At 43.8% G+C, this 22,525-nt stretch overlaps 1 protein-coding gene across 1 annotated transcript in view; it reads right to left on the minus strand.

Annotated features, from left to right (window-relative positions):
* npas3 (neuronal PAS domain protein 3) overlaps nucleotides 1-22,525 on the minus strand; it is a 1,500,089-nt gene that overhangs the window by 190,271 nt on the left and 1,287,293 nt on the right. The window contains exon 6 of the mRNA XM_078562825.1: nucleotides 13,147-13,321. Within this exon, the coding sequence (XP_078418951.1) occupies nucleotides 13,147-13,321 (175 nt within the window). The remainder of the gene's footprint in view (nucleotides 1-13,146; nucleotides 13,322-22,525) is intronic.

Raw genomic sequence — 22,525 nt, forward strand, 5'->3', positions numbered from 1 at the left:
TTAAGAAAAGGTGGAGGGATGGCTCTGTTAACAAATGATGGGAATAACACATTAGAGAGGGATGACCTAAGTTCAGGAAACCAGGATGTAGAAGCGGTTTGGGTTGAGGAATGATAAAGGCAAGAAGTCACTTGTGGGAGTGGAGTACAGACCTCGTATTTGTAACTACACAGTAGGACAGAGAATAAAAGAAGAGATAATGGGAGCTTGGCAGAAAGGTACAGCAATAATCATGGAGGATTTTAACCTACATATAGACTTGAAAAATCAGATGGGCAAAAGTAGCGTAGGTGGTGAGTTCATAGAATGTTTTCGGGATAGTTTCTTAGAACAGCACGTTCTGCAGCCAACCAGAGAGCAGGCTATACCAGACCTGGTATTGAGAAACAAGATAGGATTATTTGATGACCTCCTAGTGAAGGCACCCCTAGGTAGCAATGATCATAATATTACTGAATTTTACATTCATTTTGAGGGAGAAACAAGTGCATCTAAGATGTAAATAAGGGCAATTATGAGGGCACAAAAGCAGAACTAGCTAAAGAGAACTGGCAAATGAGGTTAAGGGATATTTCAACAGAAGATCAGTGGCAGACATTTAAAGGGATATTTTAGAATACACAGAATATATACGTTCCAATGAGAAAGAAAACTTCCAAGGGGAGGGCCTACCATCCATGGTTAACCAAAAAAGTTAAAGATAGTATCAAGTTTAAAGATAAAGCCTATAGTTACGCAAAGACGGGTGGCAGGTCAGAAGATTGTAAAGAATATAAACAAAAGCAAAACATGACAAAAAGATTAATAAGGAGGGAAACATTAGAGTATGAGAGAAAGCTAGCTAGTAATATCAAGACAGATAGTAAGAGGCACTATCGATATTTAAATAAGAAAAGAGTTAAAGTGAGCATTGGTCCTATAGAGTGTGTGTTTGGGGAATTGATAGTGGAAAGTAGGGAGATGGCAGATGAATTAAACAGGTATTTTGCTTCGGTCTTCATTATAGAGGACACAAGTAACAAGAAAATAGCTGTAAATCAGGAAATGGAAGGGAGGAACTCGGGAAAATTACAATTACCAGGGAAGTGGTATTGAACAAATTGTTGGGGCTGTGGGCTGACAAATCCCCAGGTCCAGATGGACTTCACCGTAAGGTCTTGAAAGAAATGGCTAGTGAGATAGTTGATGCTCTGGTTTTAATTTTCCAAAATTCCCTCGATTCGGGGATGGTTCTATTAGATTGGAAAATAGCAAATATAACTCCTTTATTCAGAAAGGGAGGGAGACAGAAAGCAGGAAACTATAGGCTAAACTATAGCCTAGCTTTTGTCATCGGGAAAATGTTATTTTTAAAGATGTTATAACAGGGCACTTAGAAAAATTCAAGGCAATCAGGCAGAGTTAATATGGTTTTGTGAAAGGGAAATCATGTTTAACCAATTTATTGGAATTCTTTGAAAGAGTCACATGTGGTGTGGATAAAGGGGAACCGGTGGATATACTGTACTGAGATTTCCAGAAAGCATTTGACAAAGTGCCACATCAAAGGTTATTGCAGAAAATAAAAGCTCATGGTGTAGAGGGTAACATATTGGCACAGATAGAAGATTGCTTCCTGTTAACTAACCAGAAAGTTGGCATAAGTGGGTATTTTTCTGGTTGGTGGGATGTGACGAGTGGTGTGCCACAGGGATCAGTACTGGGGCCTCAACCTTTTACAATTTATATAAATGACTTGGATGAAGTGACTGAAGGAACGGTGGCTAAATTTGCTGATGACACAAAGATAGGTGGGAAAGTAAATTGTGAAGTGGACGTAAGTAGGCTACAAAGTGACATAGATAGGTTAAGTGAGTGGGCAAAGGTCTGGCAAATGATGTATAATGTGGGCAAATGTGAAATCGTTCATTTTGGTAGGAAGAATAAAAAACAAGCTTATTATCTAAATGGTGAGAGATTGCAGAGCTCTGGGATTCAGAGAGATCAGGGCATTGGTGAGGTCACATCTGCAGTATTGTGTACAGTACTCGTCTCCTTATTTAAAGAATGATGTAAATATATTAGAAGCATTTCAGAGAAGGTTTACTAGACTAATACCAGGAACGGGTGGGTTGTCTTATGAGGAAAGGCTGGACAAGTTAGGTTTGTATCTACTGGAATTTAGAAGAGAAAGAGGCAACTTAACTGAAACTTTTAAGATCCTGAGGGGTCTTGACAGGGTGGATGTGGAGAGGATGTTTCCTCTTGTGGGAGAATCTAGAACTAGGGGTTACTGTTTAAAAATAAGGGGTCGCTCATTTAAGAGAGATGAGGAGAAATTTTTTCTCTCAGAGCGTTGTGGAAGCAGAGTCTTTGAATATTTTTAAGGCACAGCTACATAGATTCTTGATTAACAAGGGGGTGAAAGGTTATCAGTGGTAGGCAGGAATGTGGGTTGAGGTTACATTCAGATCAGCCATGATATTATTGAATGAAGGAGCAGGCTCGAGGGGTCAAGAGGCCTACTCCTGCTCCTAATTCCTATGTTCGCATATAGAAGCAGAAAAGACCAATATGGTGCATAAGGTTGGATTGTTGGACAGTACTAGAGATGTTAGATAGGAATGGACTACGAAGAATACAAAGACAGGATTACAATGCATGTATGTAAAAGCAAAAATTGTGGTGAATAAGGTTGGTGAACTACAAGCACAAATAACAGTGTGGGAATATAATGTAGCAAAATATATCTTCCGAGCAAAATTGGAGCCAATGGGAATCTGGGGGAAAGCTCTGGAGTCATAACCAGCACACAGGAGGGTGGTTGTGATCGTTGTAGGTCAATCATCTCAGTTCCAGGACATCACTGCAGGAGTTCCTCAGGGTACTGTCCTAGGCCCAGCCATCTTCAGCTACTTCATCAATGGCCTTTCTTCCATCAGAAGGGCAGAAGCGGGAATGTTCACTGATGATTGCACAACGTTCAGCCCATTCGCGACTCCTCAGATACAGAAACAGTCCATGTCCAAATGCAGCAAGACATTGACAATATCCAGGTTTCGGTTGACAAGTGGCAAGTAACATTCACACCACACAAGTGCCAGGCAATGACCATCTCCAACAAGAGAGAATCTATGCATCGCCCCTTGAAAATTCAACGGCATTACCATTGCTGAATCCCCTTCTATCAACATCCTGGGGGTTACCATTGACCATAAACTGAGCTGGACTAGCCATATAAATACTGTGGCTATAGGAGCAGGTCAGAGGCTAGGCATTGTGCGACAAGTAACTTACCTCCTGACTTCCCAAAGCCTGTCCACCATCTACAAGGCACAAGTCACCAGGGTGATGGAATACTGTCCATTTTCCTGGATGAGAGCGAGCTGCATCATCCCACAACACTCAAGAAATTTGACATCACTTGATTGGTACCCCATCCACAAACATTCACTCCCTCCACCACTGAAGCACAGTGGCAGCAGTGTGTACCATCTACAAAATGTACAGCAGGTATTCACCAAAGCTCCTTAGGAAGTACCTTCCATGCTCACGACCACTACAATCTAGAAGGACAAGGGCAGCGGATGAATGGGAACACCACCACCTGGAAATTCCCCTCTGGGCTACTCACCACCTTGACTTGGAAATATATCAGCGCTCTTTCACCGCTGCTGGGTCAAAATCCTGGAAGTCCCTCCCTAACAGCATTGTAGGTATACCTACACCACACGGACTGCAGCGGTTAAAAAAGCTCACCACCACTTTCTCAAGGGCAATTGGGGATGGCAATAATCGTTGGCCTAGCCAGCGATGCGCAGATTTCATAAACAAATTTTTAAAATATAGTGGCCATAATGGAAATGTGGCTTAAAAATGGTGAGGACTGGGTACTTAATATACAAGAATATGAAGTGTTGAGAAAAGATAAAGAAGGAAAAAAGGGAGGTTGGGTGGAAGTACTGATCAGGGAAATCATTGCAGTGTTGGAAAGAAGAAACATCTTTGAGGGGGCAAGGACAGAGTCTATTTGATTAGAGTGGAGAAGCAAAAAAGCTACTTGGGCTATTCTATAGGCCTCCAAACAACAAGAGGGAGAGATAAAGGAACATGGGGCACAGGCACCAGTACTAGGGAAAGTGGGAGCTGTACCGTTAGGATGATCTTCACCTGAACCATGCTGGGATCAGTGTTCTGGTGAGTCATATAACAAGGGTGGTAGAGAGAGATTTAAAATAAATAGTGGGGGCAAGGGATCATGTGAGGGAAGACTTCATAAATTAAAGAAAAAGGACAAGGCAAGAAAGCAAGGTAGCAATAAGGGAAATGATAATCAGGGTATGGCAGGAAGGGACAGAGCATACAAATTTAAGAGTGCACCACCAGATAAGGCCAGAGGATGCAAAAATAGCAAAAAGACAGAACTAAAGGGTCTGTATCTGCGCATAGCATTCATAACAAAACTGATAAACTGTCAGCTCAAATATAAATAAATATATATAATCTGATAGCAGAACAATGGATGATCTTTAAGGAAGCGATGCAGGTGGCACTGTTGCCCATCCCTACATGATGCAGGTACACCCACAGTGCTGTTACAAAGAGAGTCCCAGGATTTTAATCCAGTGGCAGTGAAGGAATGGTTATATAGTTCCAAGTCAGGATAATGTGTGGCTTGGAGTGGAACTCACAGGCAATGGTATTAATCTTTCAATCTTCCTGAGATATGAGGGAGGTGCCAGAGGATTGGAAAGTGGCAAATGTGACAACTTCATTCAAGGAAGAGTGCAAGGACAGTTTTAGCAACTACAGGCCAGTTAGTTTAACATCAGTGGTGGGTAGGGTTTTGGGATCCATAATCAGGGAAAAGATCAACAGGAACTTGGTGAGGTTTGAGTTAATTAGGAGAGCCTGCTCAGATTTGTAAAAGGAGGATCATGCTTGACTAATCTTATTGAATTTTTTGATGAAGTAACAGAGAAGGTTGATGAAGGGAATATGGCGGATATTTTCTATGTGGATTTTAAGGAAGCATTTGATAAGATACCACATAAAAGGCTGATTAACAAAATTTAGGCTTATGGAGTGGGATAAAAAGTTGGCTTAAGGACAGAAAGCAGCAAGACGTGGTAGACGGCTGTTTATCAGACTAGAGGCTGGTAGACAGTGGTGTTCCCCAAAGGTCAGTGCTAGGACCACTGCTTTTTTTTGTTATAATGACTTGGGTCGTGGAGAATGGAGTATAATTTCAAAACCTGCCAATGATGCCAAACTTGGAGGAGTGGCAAACAGTGAGGATGATACAAATTGCCAGCAACAGGAATTAAGTAGGGTAGCTGAATAGGCAGACAAATGACAATGGAATTTCTGTTGTGGCAAGCAGAGAAGTGTGAGGTGATGTTTTGGCAGAAGGGATAAGAACAGGCAATATGGACTTAATGGCACAATTTTAGAGAATGTGCAGGAAAAGAGGAACCTGGGTGTGTATGTGCACCAATCTTTGAAGGTGGCAGGACCTGCTGAGAGAGTGGTTAGCAATGCACATGGGATCTTGGGCTTCATAAATAGAGGCATTGAGTACAAAAACAGAGTAGTTATGCTGAGCCTTTATAAACCTTTGGTTAGGCCCCAACTAGAGTATGTCCAGTTCTCTCCACCACACTTTAGGAAAGATGTGAAGGTCTTTGTGAGGGTGTAGAGGAGATTTACCAGAATGGTTCCAGGAATGGGGAGGTTTTAGTTACAAGTTTGGGTTGGAAAGGCTGTGGTTGTTCTCCTTGGAGCAAAGGAGATTGAGGGGAGATTTGCTAGAGGTGCACAAGATTGCGACAATCATAAGGTAGACAAGGAAATACTCTTCCCATTAGCTAATTGTAGAAGGACTAGGGGAGACAGATTTAAGATTTTGGGCAAGCGACACAGGGGGAGTGTGAGGAAGAACATTTTTTACACAGTGAGTGGTAATAACCTGGAACTCACTGCCCATGAGGGTGGTGAGAGTGGAAACAATCAATGATTTCAAAAGGAAACTGGATGGGCACTCGAAGGAAATAAACAAATAAACTTAGAAAATGAAATACAATAAATAAAAAGCAAGAATAATCAGAACAGAAGGCTTATTTCTAATGCAAAATAAAAAACACACCTCACTTTTAAAACATATCTCATTTATGTTACAGGGTTGCCCTATGAAGCATTGTTGCACTATAATGAGACAACAAGTAAGATTTTTACATTCTGCCACGGGTGAGAATGGAGGCACCAAAAATAGTACTGCTAGCCAGTGTGTCAGTTTCCAATTGCCCTTCCTGCTGCCAGCAAGTTTCATCAGGATTGCTCCAGGAACCCACCTGATTCCTAATTAACCAGTTAACAAGCTCATTGAGAGCTCATTGATGGCCAGTTTGGGATTTTGGTGGGGTAGCATGGAATGCATGCTGGGTCAGGGGCAGACCCGGTTCATGGAGAAGGCAATGCAGCACAGAGGCAGTCATGGCTGCTCCATAGTATTAGCTGGACCCTTAAAAGGCACAATGAATGAGAAGGGAACTCAGCCATTGGCACATAAGTGCCATTGAGTGTGCACAGTTTGTGGGTAGAGTGGTTAGTATGTGTTTGGGCAGTGCAGGAGACTTCACCCTTCTGGCATCGTGGAGATATGAGGAGAGGGTACGGCTTCCAGACATTATGAGGGATCCACCTGGGCACAAGCAAGGCAATAGCTGGCATTGAGAGCACGACTTTCAGGTTTTGGTTTCAGAGGCAGGGAAGAGCAACATCCTTCACAGGGCACGCAGAGCCCTGGCATGAGGAGGACAGCAGAGGCAGACAAGAAGCAGGATGGAAACAGAGACCATACCCATGTGATCTACTAGCAAAAACAGAGTTACCTGGAGATGCTGGAGAACCAATGCCACAGGATACTGTGACTTTCCAAGCAGATGGTCACAGACATCTATGCACTTGTCACAGAAAATCACACACCTCACAGAACTGCTCGCTATGCCCTGCCAGTAGCTGTCAAAGTCACTGTGGCCTTGAATTTCTTTGACTCTAGCATCTTCCAAGGTCCAGCTATGGACCTTGGTGGCATCTTGCAAATGGTGGCACACCATTGCATTTTGTTGATCATTTGCCAGAGCTGGATAGTATATATAATTCCAGACAGATGGGGCCTTACAGGCACAAAGGAGCACAAAGTGTAAGAGGAGAACAAGGAGGAGGAGGAGGAGGAGGAGGATGGAAGAAGATGTGGCACAAAGAGGTGCTCTGGCTGCACAGGTGCCGGTCAGGGCCTGCGCTGGATTTGAGAATCCTGTCAGGATGCCATCAACATAAAGAATCATCTGATCCAGGCACGTTTCAGCTGAGCCCTTCTAACCCATGAGGGCAGCATGATCTAGAACTCGTTTTTGAGTTGCCAATGAGAACCCTTCCATTGAAGGCACAACCTGGAATAGATCCACTCTTGCCGCCAATGAATGATGCACATCTGCCCAAAGATTTCATCATCTGATGCATGTCCCCTTGCTTCCCTTCGCCATTTCTTTCCTCTTTTTCTGTCTTGTCATTAAAAAATGGGAGCTCACATTTGGCATGTTGTGTAAATATTTACATTGTGTGAAAAAGATAACAAATAGACATTTACATGTGAGGCACACCACAGTGAACCATTCAGTGCTCTGCAAGAGGTTAGCTGTCCAATTGTCTTGGCTTGCGGCTGGGATACACATAGATGGTCATCCTTGTCGTGGAATTGCTGGTTGGGGGGGGACCTCCAGAAATACTACAGTACACCAGTGTAAATGCAGGGACAGCCTCTGTCACTGGACCCTGCTACACAGATGGTCCCTAAGTCAGAGAGGTCAAGAAGACCAATGATGATAATGGCACCCCATAAGGGGTGGCACCCTAATCCTCCACAATGACTGCCTTACCCCATGGCTCGTATTTCAGATAGCTAGAAGGAAACACAAGTTGGGGCACAACTGGCATCCACTCCAAACATCTCTGCAACATCAGTGCAACTGACCAGTTGTGTTACAGAGTGTGGCATGCTTCTCTGAACCTCAATGTGCTGCTACTGCATCCACCCTGTGTGTTGCCATATATCGCTCTACTTGAGGTTGGCCACTCTTAAAATGGAGGAGCCCACACATTCATAGCATTGAGCCATGGTAGCATACATAAAATGAATGGACTCCTCCATTCTCAGTCCATGACCTCGCAATGGGTCAGGGAACTCTGACATATCTGTTGCTGCAGGTTTAAGCAGAGGCTCCTTTCCAATGACTCCCAGGACCATACATCTGTTCCCCAACTGAGCATGGCTGTATCTGTCCTGCATCCTCCAAGGGGACTAACCACAGCTGCCTCTGCACCTATCACCTCCTCCTACTCATTAGTGCCACGTGCTTCAGCCAGTGCCACCCTATCCAAGCCCATGCAAGGACCCACCAAACATGAGTGAATCTGTGCTGGTAGAAGGTGCGCTTTTAAGATGTGACAGTATTTTCTCTGATATCTCTGTTTCCGGTGCTTGCCCCGGTGACATCACAGGATTCTGTCCTTCCTCCTCTACCTAAGAAGCTGTGGCAGATACAAGCAGAGATCATGAGAACTAGCCTTGCAGAGCAGAAGCCTCTGTAGTGTTGGAGCTTCCAAATGCAGTTAAGTCTTTGGAACACTGTTAGATGGGGTGGGGTGCACTCCAGCCCCTTCATTTACAGATTACAATATCTTTTTGTGCTCTCCACCAGGAATGCTCATCTTGCCGTCCCTGGGGGTGGGCGGTGCGGGGGTGTCTGGGGATCTCCAGGCTCCTTCCTCCATGGTGATTATAATGTGCAGATGGGGCCACTCCTCTTGTCAGTGCCTTTCTCAGGCATTATGAACCCTTTTCTTCTGCAAGGACAAAAGAGAGAGATATAGGCATTGTCAGCCTCTATGGATAATGTCATTGGCTCATTGAGATAGGAACTTGCCTTTATCAGTGCTGGCAAGTCCTCAGCTTTTCCAGGGCTCTGGACCTTGCTGAGGGGTCAGTAAGTGCCCTGGACACAAATTCATCCCATGTTCAGGAGCAACTTGCACCCTCAGATTCCTCAACTGGAGGCTGTGCTGGAGGATGAATACCCAGAGACCTATCATTGTGATCTGGCCTTGCACTCACCATGCCCAAGCTAAGCAGTTCATTAAACCTTTTCTGGCACTGGACCTAGTTCCTCTAACCACATTGCATCTGTTAACATTCTCAGCAACCTCAATCCATGCCAGCATGGTTTGGCAGGATGACTTTCTCCTGCCACCCCTTGAAAAGAGGACTTTTCTCTCTCTCACTGCGTTAAGGGGGACCTCCAGTTCAGCTTCTGTAAATCTAGAGGTGACCCTGCTCCAGGCCAGCTCTCTGCCTTTCCTCTTCCATCACTGCACCCCTCAGTCAAATGGCAGCCATTGTAATGGCTACCACGGTGTGTTTAAACTGGGCCCTCACTTGCACAGTCCAGCCTCCATTCCCACCCCTGCGGCCACTAATTAGCTGCCAAACCCACCTCACCCAATAGCAGCCCACCTTGGTGAAAATCTGGGGTTGTGGCTGCTACCCCAACTCCCGCCCCTCCTAGGAGTAGGTTTAGGACCCAGGAACTGTCCTAGCCCCAGATGGAAAATCAGGCCCAAGGGCAAACATCCCCTGAAGTGGTTTTGCTCCAGAGAAAAAGTAGTTATTTTCATATGGTTATCAGTTTCCAAATCTTCCCTGTGTTAGAGGTGGGGTTAAATCAGCTTAATGGGTTCCAGGTAAATAGGATATAATAAACTAGCACAGGCTTCAAATATACAGTCCTGGTGCAAAACCCTCAAATGCAAAAAAAAAAATAATCGTTGAGAAACCAAACATAACTTCGCTAAAGAACAAGTGTATAATATGGGCAAGTTCTAACCAAACATGATAGAAATGAAATGAATGAGGCATTTGTGGTTGAATACAGCATGTGAAATTAATGCATCAATCTAAAATGTAGTGATTTCTAATTTCCCTTTTAGTTTGTTAGTTTTGTTCCCTTCATCAGATATTCCTATCTGAACCCCATACACCAAGAAGAAGACAGGGAAGGAGGTCTATTCCCAAAGCTTCTGACAGCACTGCTCTGAAAAATTCCAAGCAGGAGGTATATAAGAATGATACACACTGACTGGTTCACTGATTTTTTTTTTGAGAGTAACTCATCTCAGCTTGCCACCAACCCCCTCATAGTCCAGAAAATTTTGAAGTGTATTGGACTGCACAATTATGGCAGGTAAAAGGGCCAAATATTGTAATTATGGAGGATGCAAACTTTCTGTTAATTGAGTACTGACCAGCCAGTAACTAGTGGCATAAAGGGCACAGAAACGTGCAGATTCTACAAACTAAAAAGCATTAGGTACAAAAGATAAAATTGGCGCAAGTGTCATCAACATTTACCCATGCTATTGTCGCACAGCAAGTATTATTCCAATCTCCATTTCTTGAATCAAATATTTTTGAGTTTCAGTTATTTTAAGACACAACATTTAATACATTAAAGAACAATAGCTTAAAAATAATTATTCTGTACCAAGTAAACAACTAGGTTTCCTGCATTTGGGAACACTTAAATTATGTAAAAGATATTTAAAGATTAGGTAAAAAGCTATATTAAAGTTCACTTAAACAATTACTGGACAAATAAATGCCATCTATTGTTTATTTTGCATATAATTAAACAAGACTCATTTAGGTTGTAACACAATTTCATTGAAAAAAAAATCTGCTTAGTGCCTTCCATCCAGAGGTTGTAGGTCTTACATTAATGACATAAGGGTTACTGCTCATCCGTGAGCAAAAATAATACTTTGCCTGCTGAAAGCATAACTATCCCAAAATATGGACTGCTCTACTTTGATACTTTTATTTATAACTATAGAACTAAACTATTTACTTATGGTTATAAGAGGACCACTCATTCTTTAAGAATTCCATTAGCTTAATAAATAGTGATAGGATATGTCTATCCTAAGATATATTCTAGACACTTTGATATTTCAAAATTGCATTCAAAGATTTTTTTTAAAACTTGTTAATCTAAAACTGACCATGAGTGTTGATTCTGGTGGGTGGTGTTAAATTGATGCATACAAAAATATTTAATTAGGTGCAATCACCCATGAACAAACATGCACATGACACTTTGGCTAGAATTTAGAATTCCTCTTCCACCTTCCGTTGGCTAGTGTACAATAAGAGGTATGGAAAACCTCACACTGCAATTTCAGGTTATGCAATGAAATATTAATGACTGAGAACAGAATTAAATAATGAAATAGTTCCTAGAAAATGTGCACAATTTAATTGACTTCATTTATGCTATGTGCTTATTAAAGTAATGGCTGTTCAAGCGACAGCCGATGCCTGTGTACTCTACCTTGGAATTGGAGATAGGCTGATAGCTTGAACACTGATGCGGATATTTTTGCAGTCCTATCTTCAATTCCACAGTGCTGTACACATGAAGGTTTACTGTTACTTTTTGATCACTTTATGAATATTGAAGAAATACACAGTATCAAGATGAAAAAAAATTACAATTAAATAGTTTCTTATTCCTGAGCCACTGCAATTTGAATAACAGTCAAGCTTTAAAATTGAGCAGGTTCAGCATTTGCCATGTTTCGCATATTGGTCACTGTCAAATTATTACTTTGGTAAATAACGCATATTTTATTAAAAGATTTTAATTGTTTCATGCGTGCAAACAACAATTGCAGTCGAGTCTGTTTGAGCAGCTGGGAAGCAAACTTATATTGTTCTGTTAGCTGTTGTAACAGCAATTTTTTCAAGGACAAATTTAATTGTTCAGATGTATCCAGAAAGGAAGATTTTAATGAATATCTTTTGGTCAATCAGAAAGGCGTCTTTACAAAGAAATTATTGAACTTCCACAATTTGTGGGAGAGAAATGCAGTACCTATAACCACACACACACACACGTATCCTTGACAACATATAGGTGAAGACTACCTAATAAATTTTGTTTAATGTACAGTGTGCTTTAAGTTGGAGATAGACATCCCAGAGTGGATTTGTATTAGCAGTGCAGTACAAGAAAATGAATGCTATATTAAATTTTCCATGCCTTCTTAGCACAATAATGATTTCCCAAGTAAGCAAACAGATCTTACACTCTTAATCAAACCTCTCATTAAATTCTCCACCTCCTCCTCCAGAGAAAATTCACTTTTTAAACTGATCCTGCTTTTGCTCATCCACTCTGACTCATAAGAATATGAAATATCTACTTTAAAAAAGTACAAAAAGGACAAAACCACAAATGTGGAACTTCAATTAATTTAAAGCCCCAATCAGTAAAGAATAAATCCTTAGCAGATCTAATTATCAGAGCTCTCAGAAGACCTCAGCAGACTAGCCAATCTTCCTGCTGTTTGAACAGCTTGATGAACTAAGGGACTGATGGATATCAAATCATTTTGTTTAATTTATAAATGGATTTTCCCCTAATACTTAAATTATCATCAGTACAACACCATCAAAATGGGAACATCCTGAATGCAAAGTCTGCAAGCAGTCTGGAAAGAATCCCAATGAGCAATGTTGCTTCACTTCATTCCCCCATGATTCATCTAATTAAACAGTGAGGAGCAGGGTGGGGGCAAGTCTGTATAAAGTTATTGCACACATTGCATTTGTTGATTCAAAATTGTATCCCTAGCTGATGTACTGCAGGTAGCACAAAGATTTTACTTCAAAACAAAAAATAAAATGGACAGCTACCAATAATTATAAAAGACTATTTTAAAAGGTACAGTACTAAACATGAGTGTCACAAATTGCAGACAATATTTCAATATGAAACATAGGATGGACTCCAAGTAATATCTGAATTTCCTAAATTGTTACTAGTACAATTGTTATATTATTAATTTAGGCCAATTTATTTCTGACATTTTTCAGTTCAATTAAGTCTTGCTTGCCCAATCAGTTCTGAACATTTCAGCAGTAATATTATTTGGAATCTTAACTATTGCTCGATCTATGTTTCCCTCTGGTCTTCACATCAGTAAATAGAGCCCAATCATTTCACAAAGGTCTTGCCCTCAACCCTGCCCTTTTCTACTTGAAATTCCCACCTGGCTCAGGGGTCTCAGATTGTGAGGACGAAGATGCTGAGCTGGCTCCATCCTCTGCGGTACCCTGTGAGAGAATGCCTCGCCCTGGGGGAAGTTTCATGCCCAGCTGCTCTGCCATCTCCACATGGTCTCCAGGGTGGACATAATCAAACACACTGCTGCCTGTCAGTTCCACCTGAGGGGGCAGAAGTTAAAGTCTAACATCAGCATTCACTTTTCAATCAAATCCACAATACTTAGAAAATAATGGCTTTTATTTGCTACCTTAGAGTTGCTGATACTGTGATATAATGTACTTTACTAACTGTATATTAACCCAGAACTTTTTAAATCACATTCAAACATTTTTGGTTAAAATACATTTTTATTCATTTTATTAAACTAATAATATCCCAGAAACAAAGTTCAAAAGTATGTATTAACAACAAGTTCTCCTTGGTTATCATAACTCCATGCAAATATTCCTCACAATTTATTCTTATTCTTAAAATGACATGAACACAAGCCTTATTAATGCCTTTTATAGAGAGTAATTTAGGAAATTTAAATTAGTTTATTAAGAAGCATCATTTATCAGTGCAAATTAGTGCTAAGATTCTTCATTTAAGAGCACTACATTCATTAGTTAACTAGATAAGCTATTTTCAAGTTCTGGTTGAAAGGTTTATCTTGAGTAACAAATGGTGAATTATAACAGTCAGACAATTTTCAGACATATGTAATTGTATTAATTTGGTCCTGAACTTCATTTTTTAAAGCAAGCATATTGCTGCCTTTCAATTGGTTACTGTAACATAGCTTGTGTGTTTAAAAACTTCCAATTTGCAGCAAACATCATTTTGACAACATCTTTGTATATATGTTTCTTTATATGAAAGTCATTTTAGTAAACAGCTATTACATTATTTCTACAGTAAATACCCCATGAGACCAATGCCTGATAATAGTTTTTCATTAATCTGCTTCTCTGCATCATTATGGTAGACATATTCTAAAGATGTTGTGGGTCACAAGCATTTTTAGAGAAACTATAAAATTAGAGTGGGTAAAACATTCATGACATGCAATTTGAGATATTGTTGTCAAGACTGAGGGTTATCAACCATTAGGTATTGCACATACACTAGCCCTAAATTAACAATTGCCTGCGATGTTGCCGTGGTAATGTCACTAAATAATCCAGAGTCAAAGACTAATGCTCTGGGGATACGGGTTCAAATCCCAGCACGGCAACTGGTTGAATTTAAATTCAACGAATAAATCTGGAATTAAATGGTAATGGTGACTATGAAACCATTGTCGTAAAAACCCACCTGGTTCACTAATGCCCTCTAGGGAAGGAAATCTGGCCGACATGTGACTGCAGACCCACAAAAATGTAACTGCCTTCTGGAACAGAGCTAACTAATCCTGCAACCAAAGGATCAGATCAAAGTTCTGCAGTCCTGCCACACCCAGTCGTGAATGGTGGCGGACAATTACACAACTTACTGGAGGAGGAGACTCCATTCTCAAAGATGAGGGAGACCAGCACAACAGTGCAAAAGACAAGGTCAAAGCATTTACACCATTTTCATACAGAAGTGCCAAATCGATTATCCGTCTTGGCCTCCTCCAGTCTACAGCCAATTTGGTTCACACCACGTGATATCAAGAAACGGCTGAAGACACTGGATACTGCAAAGGCTATGGGCCCTGACAACATTCCAACAATAGTACTGAAGACTTGTGCTCCAAAACTAGCTGCACCCATAGTTGAGCTGTTCCAATACAGCTACAACACTGGCATTTACTCAGCAAAATTGCTCAGGTATGTCCTGACCACAAAAAGCAGGACAAATACAACCTGCCCAGTTACTGCCCCATGAGTCCACTCTCGATCATCAGCAAAGTGATGGAAGATGACGTCGACAGTGCTATCAGGCAGTACTTACGCAGTAATAACCTGCTCATTGATGCTCTGTTTGGGTTCTGCCAAAGCCACTCAGCTCTTGACCTCATTCGAGCCTTGGTCCAAACATGGAAAAAAGGGCTGAATTCAAGCGGTGACGTGGGACTGACTGCTCTTGACATCAAGGCAACATTTGATCGAGTGTGGCATCAAGGAGCCCGAGCAAAACTGGAGTCAATGGGGATTAGGGACAAAACTCTCCACTGGTTGGAGTCATACCTAGCACAAAGAAAGATGGTTGTGGATGATGGAGGTCAATCATCTCAGTTCCAGCTCATCACTGCAGGAGTTCCTCAGGGTAGTGTCCTAGGCCCAACCATCTTCAGCTGCTTCATCAATGGCCTTCCTTCCATCATAAGGTCAGAAGTGGGATGTTCGCTGATGATTGCACAATGTTCAGCACCATTTGCGACTGAGGCAGTCTGTGTCCATATGCAGCAAGGCCCGGACAATATTCAGGCTTGGGCTGCCAAGCGATAAGTAAGATTTGCGCCACATAAGAGGCAGGCAGTGAACATCATCAAAAAGAGAGAATCCAACAATCTCCCCTTGACATTCAATGGCATTACCATTGCTGAATCCCTCACTTTCAACATGCTGTCGGTTACCATAGATCAGAAACTGAACTGGACCAGCCATCTAAATAGCGTGGCTACAAGAGCAGATCAGAGGCTGGGAATTCTGTGGCGAGTAACTCACCTCCTGACTCCACAAAGCCTGCCCACTATCTACAAGGCAGCAGTATGTACCATTGACAAGGTGCACCGCAGCAACTCATCAAGGCACCTTCCAAACCTGCAACCTCTACCGCCTAGAAAGACAAGGGCAGCAATGCATGGGCACACCACCTGCAAGTTCCTCTACAAGCCACACACCATCCTGACTTGGGACTATATTGCTGTTCCTTCACTGTAACAGGGTCAAGGTCCTGGATCTCCCTTTCTAACAACACTGTGGGTGTGCCTACACCACATGTATTGCAGCAGTTCAAGTAGGCAGCTCAACACCACCTTTTCAAGGGCAATTAAGAATGGACAATAAATGCTGGCCTAGCCAATGACACCCACATCCTGTTAAAGAATAAATAAAAAGCACAATGCATTTTCCTTCAAAAGTTAAAAATACCACCTGCACTATTAATTAGTGCCAATGAAAAGTTATTGAAATAGTGATTTAATTACATTGATCCTTCAGTTTCATTTAATAACTTATCCATATCTTGTAAAAAGTGCTTACATGTACTGGGTTATCTTACTATAGGTATTGGCATCCATCAGATACTTCCCCAGTCTGACCATTTTTTGCATAGGTAAGACTGGATAGCTAGCAGTAAGGATATCACAACCAATCCTGAAGTTCAGATAAAAGTTATTAATATAATGTCCAACTGGGTCCCAAAATTGTGCTGTTCATGTGATAAACTGATTGGAGTAAAGGCATCACATTTATTAGCGTGGTGTGCCCTGTTACAGAAGAGGGGGCTGAGCGTCTGAGCAGGAACCCATTTCCCTCCACCCACCACGCCCCCACCCAATTTTTTTCATGGCTCTATCATTAGCAAATTACTATCCATGAGATGGTTCCTTTAATTCATTCTTACTGCAGGCCATTTTACAAACAAGTTAAAACTATACTTAATACGCACTAGGCACTTTCCAATTAAAAAGTTACTTAAAAAATACAGCTCATTCTATAATTATATCAATTCCATTCTGTTTAAAAGAGGCGCATAATTTGACATTGATAACAGACATATATTGCATATTTACATAACAAAGAACATTTTAGTAAATGGGGTACCATTAGATTTCTTTACTTCCTACTTTGTACATGAACATACCCAGCAATTGTGCTGGTGTGGTCCCAGCGCTGAAATATTGAAATGAATTTTAGAATTTTACTACAATTGGAGGCTGTCAATCTAAGAAGGTGAATCAAAATATAGATTATTAAAAAGAAGCAATTTGCAAATGGGATTTTAAACATCAGAAAAATACTTCCTTTCTTTTGTGACAATTATATACCTAATTCAAGAGGAATAGCCACAAGCTATATAGATAAAAGCTGTATTTCTCTTTGTTAACTAAAATGATCACCTCTAAGGCAACGAGTGTGTGATCTAATTTCAATGCTCACCTTAGTTCTGCAATATTTTTGAAGTACAAAGATTCAAAACTATGGGCAGAATCATTCCAGATTTCCACAAAGTGCAGTAGCATGCAGGAAAAAGGACATTTTACCAGCCGGTCGCAATGGTGGCTTTTCACACAGTGTCGTCTCATTCCTAGCACATCCCACCTGATTAGTAATGCATTCCCAGGAAACATGCCGGATCACTGGCGGGCAACCTCTGATTTGCCCCCCACGCTGTCACCTCAGGCCTTCAGCAATCCGGGTGCCATATTTAAAGTGCACCCCTGAACTGAGCTAGCATTCTCCGAGACATTGGAAGCTGCTGCTAAGTCACACCAAAGGGAGGAAACATGCTGCCCCCAAATTTATCAACGCCTCCCTCGGGCACCTACTGGATGCTATGGAGGCCCGCTGCAAAGTCCTCTATCCCTGCTCTGGGCGAAGGCCAGCAAGCAAGGTCACCAATCCAGAATGGGAGGTGACGGCAGCGGTGGTCAGTGCCAACGCCCTGCAGAAGAGGACAGCCACCCAGTGCCGAAAGAGAATGAATGATCTTCTCTGTTCCGCCAGGGTAAGTCACTCATCTCATCACTCTCAACTCACACACTCACAAATCCATCACACATCCAGAGATCTCACTCACTGCCAGTTCAAGGGACACCACCATTCACTCCCTCACACACACCTTCATCTGCAGTGTAGATCGTGTCTTTATCCCATCCATGGCACTAATCACCGCCAACACATATGCCAAGACATCCTTATCATCTACACTCTCTCCATCTGTATTCATGCAGGACAAGCTGGCACACAACAAAAGGGAAAGGTCAAAGGCTGGTGGAGGAATGCCTGACAACAAAGTCCTCACAGACTTTGAAAATAGTCATCCATCTGGCCGATGAAGATCAGGACTATTCCTGTGCTGACAGTGATGTCAGTGGTGCTCAACCAAGTGAGGATCCAGCAGTGCAACATCCATGAGACAACCGTGCAGTGAGTGTCCCCTGTTCCGCAGTCCCCTGCCATGCATTAATTATCTCTTCTTGCTTTCGCAGGCACACCTGGGTAGCAGACAAGGGGGTCCACAAGCCAGTTCCTTGACTCAAGCCCCGAAGGCACCTCGGAAGAAGAATCTAACGACATCCTCGTTGAAGACCTATCACAGCACTCACCCACACCCTCCATCAGCGCAGAGACACATACCTCAGTGGGACCAAATTCTAGAGTAGCCTCGGGAGCACAATCTATAGAGAGCACATCACACTGCCTGTTCCACAGCAGGCAACAGCAGGGACTTCCCAGGTTTCCGGCACTCAAAGGCCAGAAACCTTCTTTCTGGAGGCCAGAAATCTGCTGAGTCCGAGTCAGATGAGGAGCCTTTGGACTCGGTCATACCTCAGTTGCTGGAGTTGCAAAGACAAGGTCGGGAACATCAGGAAGAGATGTTCGCAGCACTCCTCAGATTGCAAGGCAAGGTAGAGAAGTTCGTCCGCCTTCAGTCTGAAGTGATAGTGCTGTCATGTCAACAAGCCAAGGTCAACGCTGGTAGGATAGCGGTTGCCATGGAGACCTTGGTCCAGAACATAGGTCGTGCACTGTTGCATGAGCTGAACGCCATCACTGATGCCAAAGTTGGCCTCCAACAGTGTCAACGCAAGAGGGGTATGAGACAGCTCTATCTCACTCCAGCGGCCCCTCCTCCTCAAGGAGTCAGCCAGGGGCACTCAGGCACCCATAGGGAGCAGGATCAGCAAGTGCACACCCCAGGGTCATCCATCCAAGTGACTCTGGGAGTGTCCGGCCCACCCAAATCCCCTCTTCCTGTGACCTCCGAAGCTCTAGCTCCATAGGTCGAGGAGGGTGCCACTGCCACACAGCAGGACTCCAAAAGTAGGCTGGGGCTCTCCAGATCTTGGCCCTCCAGAGGACACCCGTCAAGATAATCACAGACAGGGTGGCTGCCTCCACCTCTGCTATGAATGTCAGGGGAGCACCAAGACGTAGCGGCAGGGTTAGAAAGGTTAAGGAGGTGTAGTTGAACAGCCTGGGCACGGGTGCTAATCACTTGTACTTAATATTTATTACTGTTCTGATGTGCAATGTTCATGTCATTCAGATGTGAAACCTTGGTTCCTGCACAAGGTAAAGGCAGGTCTCTCAGTCCAGGGTCTCTTCCCTGTGCAATGTGTAAGATTCAGACGGTTTGGCTTAACACTTCCTGGACACATTAACGATGCCTGCACCTCGATGGGGCTTGTCATTGCTGCCAAAATGTAGTGGGCAGGCATCACAGAGTTCCGTCATTCTCTCTGTGTACTCTCAGCACCTTTGAGGTGGGGCTGGCCCCCATCTCTTCAACATGTGTGACCAGTGACGGTGTGCTCCTGAAGGGGACAGGTGCTGAAGGCGGACAAAGGATCAGATGCGTTTAAAGTTTCACGGCTGTGTCTCCATATCACATGACCCTGATTACAGAGCGCAAGCGAGCTGCCCTCAGCCAGGCATTCACGGAGGCAGTGTGAAGATCTATGGAGCGTCCTCAAAGCGTGTTGTCATCATCCTCCTGGAATCTAGCAACTATTAGGGCCTCCATTTCGTCTCCATGACATGAGCCTGAGCACTGAGGGTATGTGTGTTGCCATCAGCCACATAGGAGTCAAACATTCACAGTTGCAAGGTGAGGATATCAGGGCTGTCCTCACTGCTTCTCGTCATCATCCTCCCCGAATCTTGCAGCGATGAGATCCTCCTGAGTGCGCCTTCCTCATCTGGCCAGTATGGTGGCCTCATCACAGGCATCCTTGCCTTTGAGGATCTTATCACTGTCATCCCCTTCAACGTCCTCCTCATCGGTGGGATACATGCAGCTCCTCCATCTCCTCCTCAGTCTGGTCCTTCCCACTTTGCAGCGCCAGGTTGTGGAGTGTGCAGCAAGCGACAATGATGTGCGACACCCTCTGGGGACTGGATTGCCTGTCGAGACCTGTCGAGCCACCAGAACCTCATTTTCAAAATGCCTTTCATTTGCTCCACCAAAGTCCGTGTCGCGGAATGAGTCCTGTTATACCCTAGCTCTGCTGCAGTCTGAGGCCACTACACAGGTGTCATCAACCATGTCCTCTGCGAGTAGCTCTTGTCCCCTGCAGCATCTCTGGGCCCTAAAGATGTCAGGGACCTGAGACCTGCTAAGGATGAAGGAGTCATGGACACTCCCTGGGAACCATGCACAGACCTGTAGGATGCATTTGTGGTGGTCGCACACCAGCTGAACATTCAGCAAGTGGAAGCCCTTGCGGTTGACGTAGTTAATTGCTTTTTGCCACGGAGATCTAAGCGCCACGTGAGTGCAGCCGATATCAACCTGCACCTGTGGAATACCTGAGATCTGCACAAATCCCAACACCCCTGCTTCTTGGCTTTCCTGATCCCAGGAGAAATGCACAAAGTCCTGTGCCTTTGTGATGGTGGCATCCGTGACATCCTAGATATACTTGCGCGTGGAGGCTTGCGAGATCCTGCACAGCTCACCTGTGGAGCCCTGGCAGTGGATATCCTCCATATCCCCGTGGCGCTAAATTCTGCAGCAAGTAGCATATGTGACCAACCAGTTCCCCAGACATGTGCAGTCTTCAGCGAAACTGGTTCTCAGTCATCTGCAGGAATGACCGGCACTGCCAGTAGACCCTGGGTCTAGTGGGGCGCTGACGAGCAATGGCTCGCTGTGGGTCTTCCGCTGTATGCGCAGCAGGCCGTACCGCCCCTTCACCTTGAGGGGAGTGCTCCACCCTTTGACGAGCCAGGCCACACTCTTCTTCTTTCCTGTTCTCTGTAAGCCATGAGACATACCACTAAATCACCAAGCTCCATGATCCTGATGTTCTCCGCCTGCAGGATCAAAGAGAGAGTCGCGTGGATTAGCATAGTTGTTCTCAGAACCTCTTTTGGTTAAGTCTGAAGGCCCTTTCACGTGTGCTGGCCACCACTTGCATGACCAGTGTGTAGTGCACTCATTGGCTGTCTGAAGCCCTACCCACCTCCGCCCCGCTCCATTTGACCGACTGGTGGCAGCTTCGGCCATTGGACTGCATGCTGTACTCTCAGCTCAGGCACAGCATTCTCCTAACCCACACTATAAGGCTGCACTGTTAGCTTTAACCATAATGGACACTGGCCCACACCTTAATAAAGACATTGCAAGGGGCGTTGGACAAGGTTGAGTGGACTCACCTCCAAGTTCTCCTCGAAGTTCAGGTCGACAGACGCATGACTTTTAAAGGCAGTTTATTTCAGTAATTCAGTAATTCTGAAATTCTGAAATTACACCAACACGGGCGGTAAATTTGACATGGGGGGAAGATTCCAGCAAGCAGGGCTTATAATTAGTCGCAAACGTATTAAAATGGCTTTCCCGACGTGCGGTGGTGGGAAATGCGGCGCGCCATTGACAGGTGGAGTGGATGATCGCAAACTGGTTTCACAACAACGCAAAACCAAGCTTTGGCCTTCTCGCCATATTGTCCCCCCCGTTGCCTGCCATGACGCCCGGCACTACCGGGGCTAGAAAATTCCGGCTTATGCTTTGGCTGCTGTGACCATTGAAGTGTTTACATATTACCATGTTTATCCTGCAAAAAACTGCACTGACTCCCGATAGCCTTGTGCATTTTGTTACAAAAACTGAAACAATGGGAAGAATTTTCCCGTCGGCGAGTGGGGGGGGGGCCCGCTCGCCAACATATAAAATGATGCGTGGTGATGTCAGGCAGGCGTCCCGACGCCACCGCATTTCATTTAGATTTTCAGTTCGGCGGATGTGCAGCCGAGTTGGCTACGCGCCCTCCAAAATGTCAAAGGTCTATTAAGGCCACTTAAAACCTAATTAACTCAATTTAATGAGCTGTCCGTCCAACCTTAAGGTTAGCGGGCAGGCGAAGAACCCAGGTGGCCTTCGCGTTTTTCATGGAACCTCATCCACGGGCGGGATGAGGTTTCATGAAGTGTTTTAAAATCTAATAAAAATTTATGCTTTTATTCTTTGACATGTCCCAGCTCATGTGATAGTGTCACATGAGGGGACATGTTTTAAAAATGTTAAAAAACCTTTATTTAAAACTTTAGCACTGGAACAAATCTCCCTGCGGCACCTCTGTGCCTCGGGGAGATCTCTGCGCTCTTTCATGCGCATGCGCGAAAGAGCACAAGGAACTTCTCAGGGAATCCCCCCCTGCCCGCACATGGAGCGCTCAGCGCTTCCGGGCGAGCGTCATGCTGGTCGGGCCTTAATTGGTCCACCCA

The sequence above is a fragment of the Cetorhinus maximus genome, chromosome 18 (genome assembly GCF_964194155.1).
Source record: "Cetorhinus maximus chromosome 18, sCetMax3.hap1.1, whole genome shotgun sequence".
In the NCBI taxonomy this organism is placed as follows: domain Eukaryota; kingdom Metazoa; phylum Chordata; class Chondrichthyes; order Lamniformes; family Cetorhinidae; genus Cetorhinus; species Cetorhinus maximus.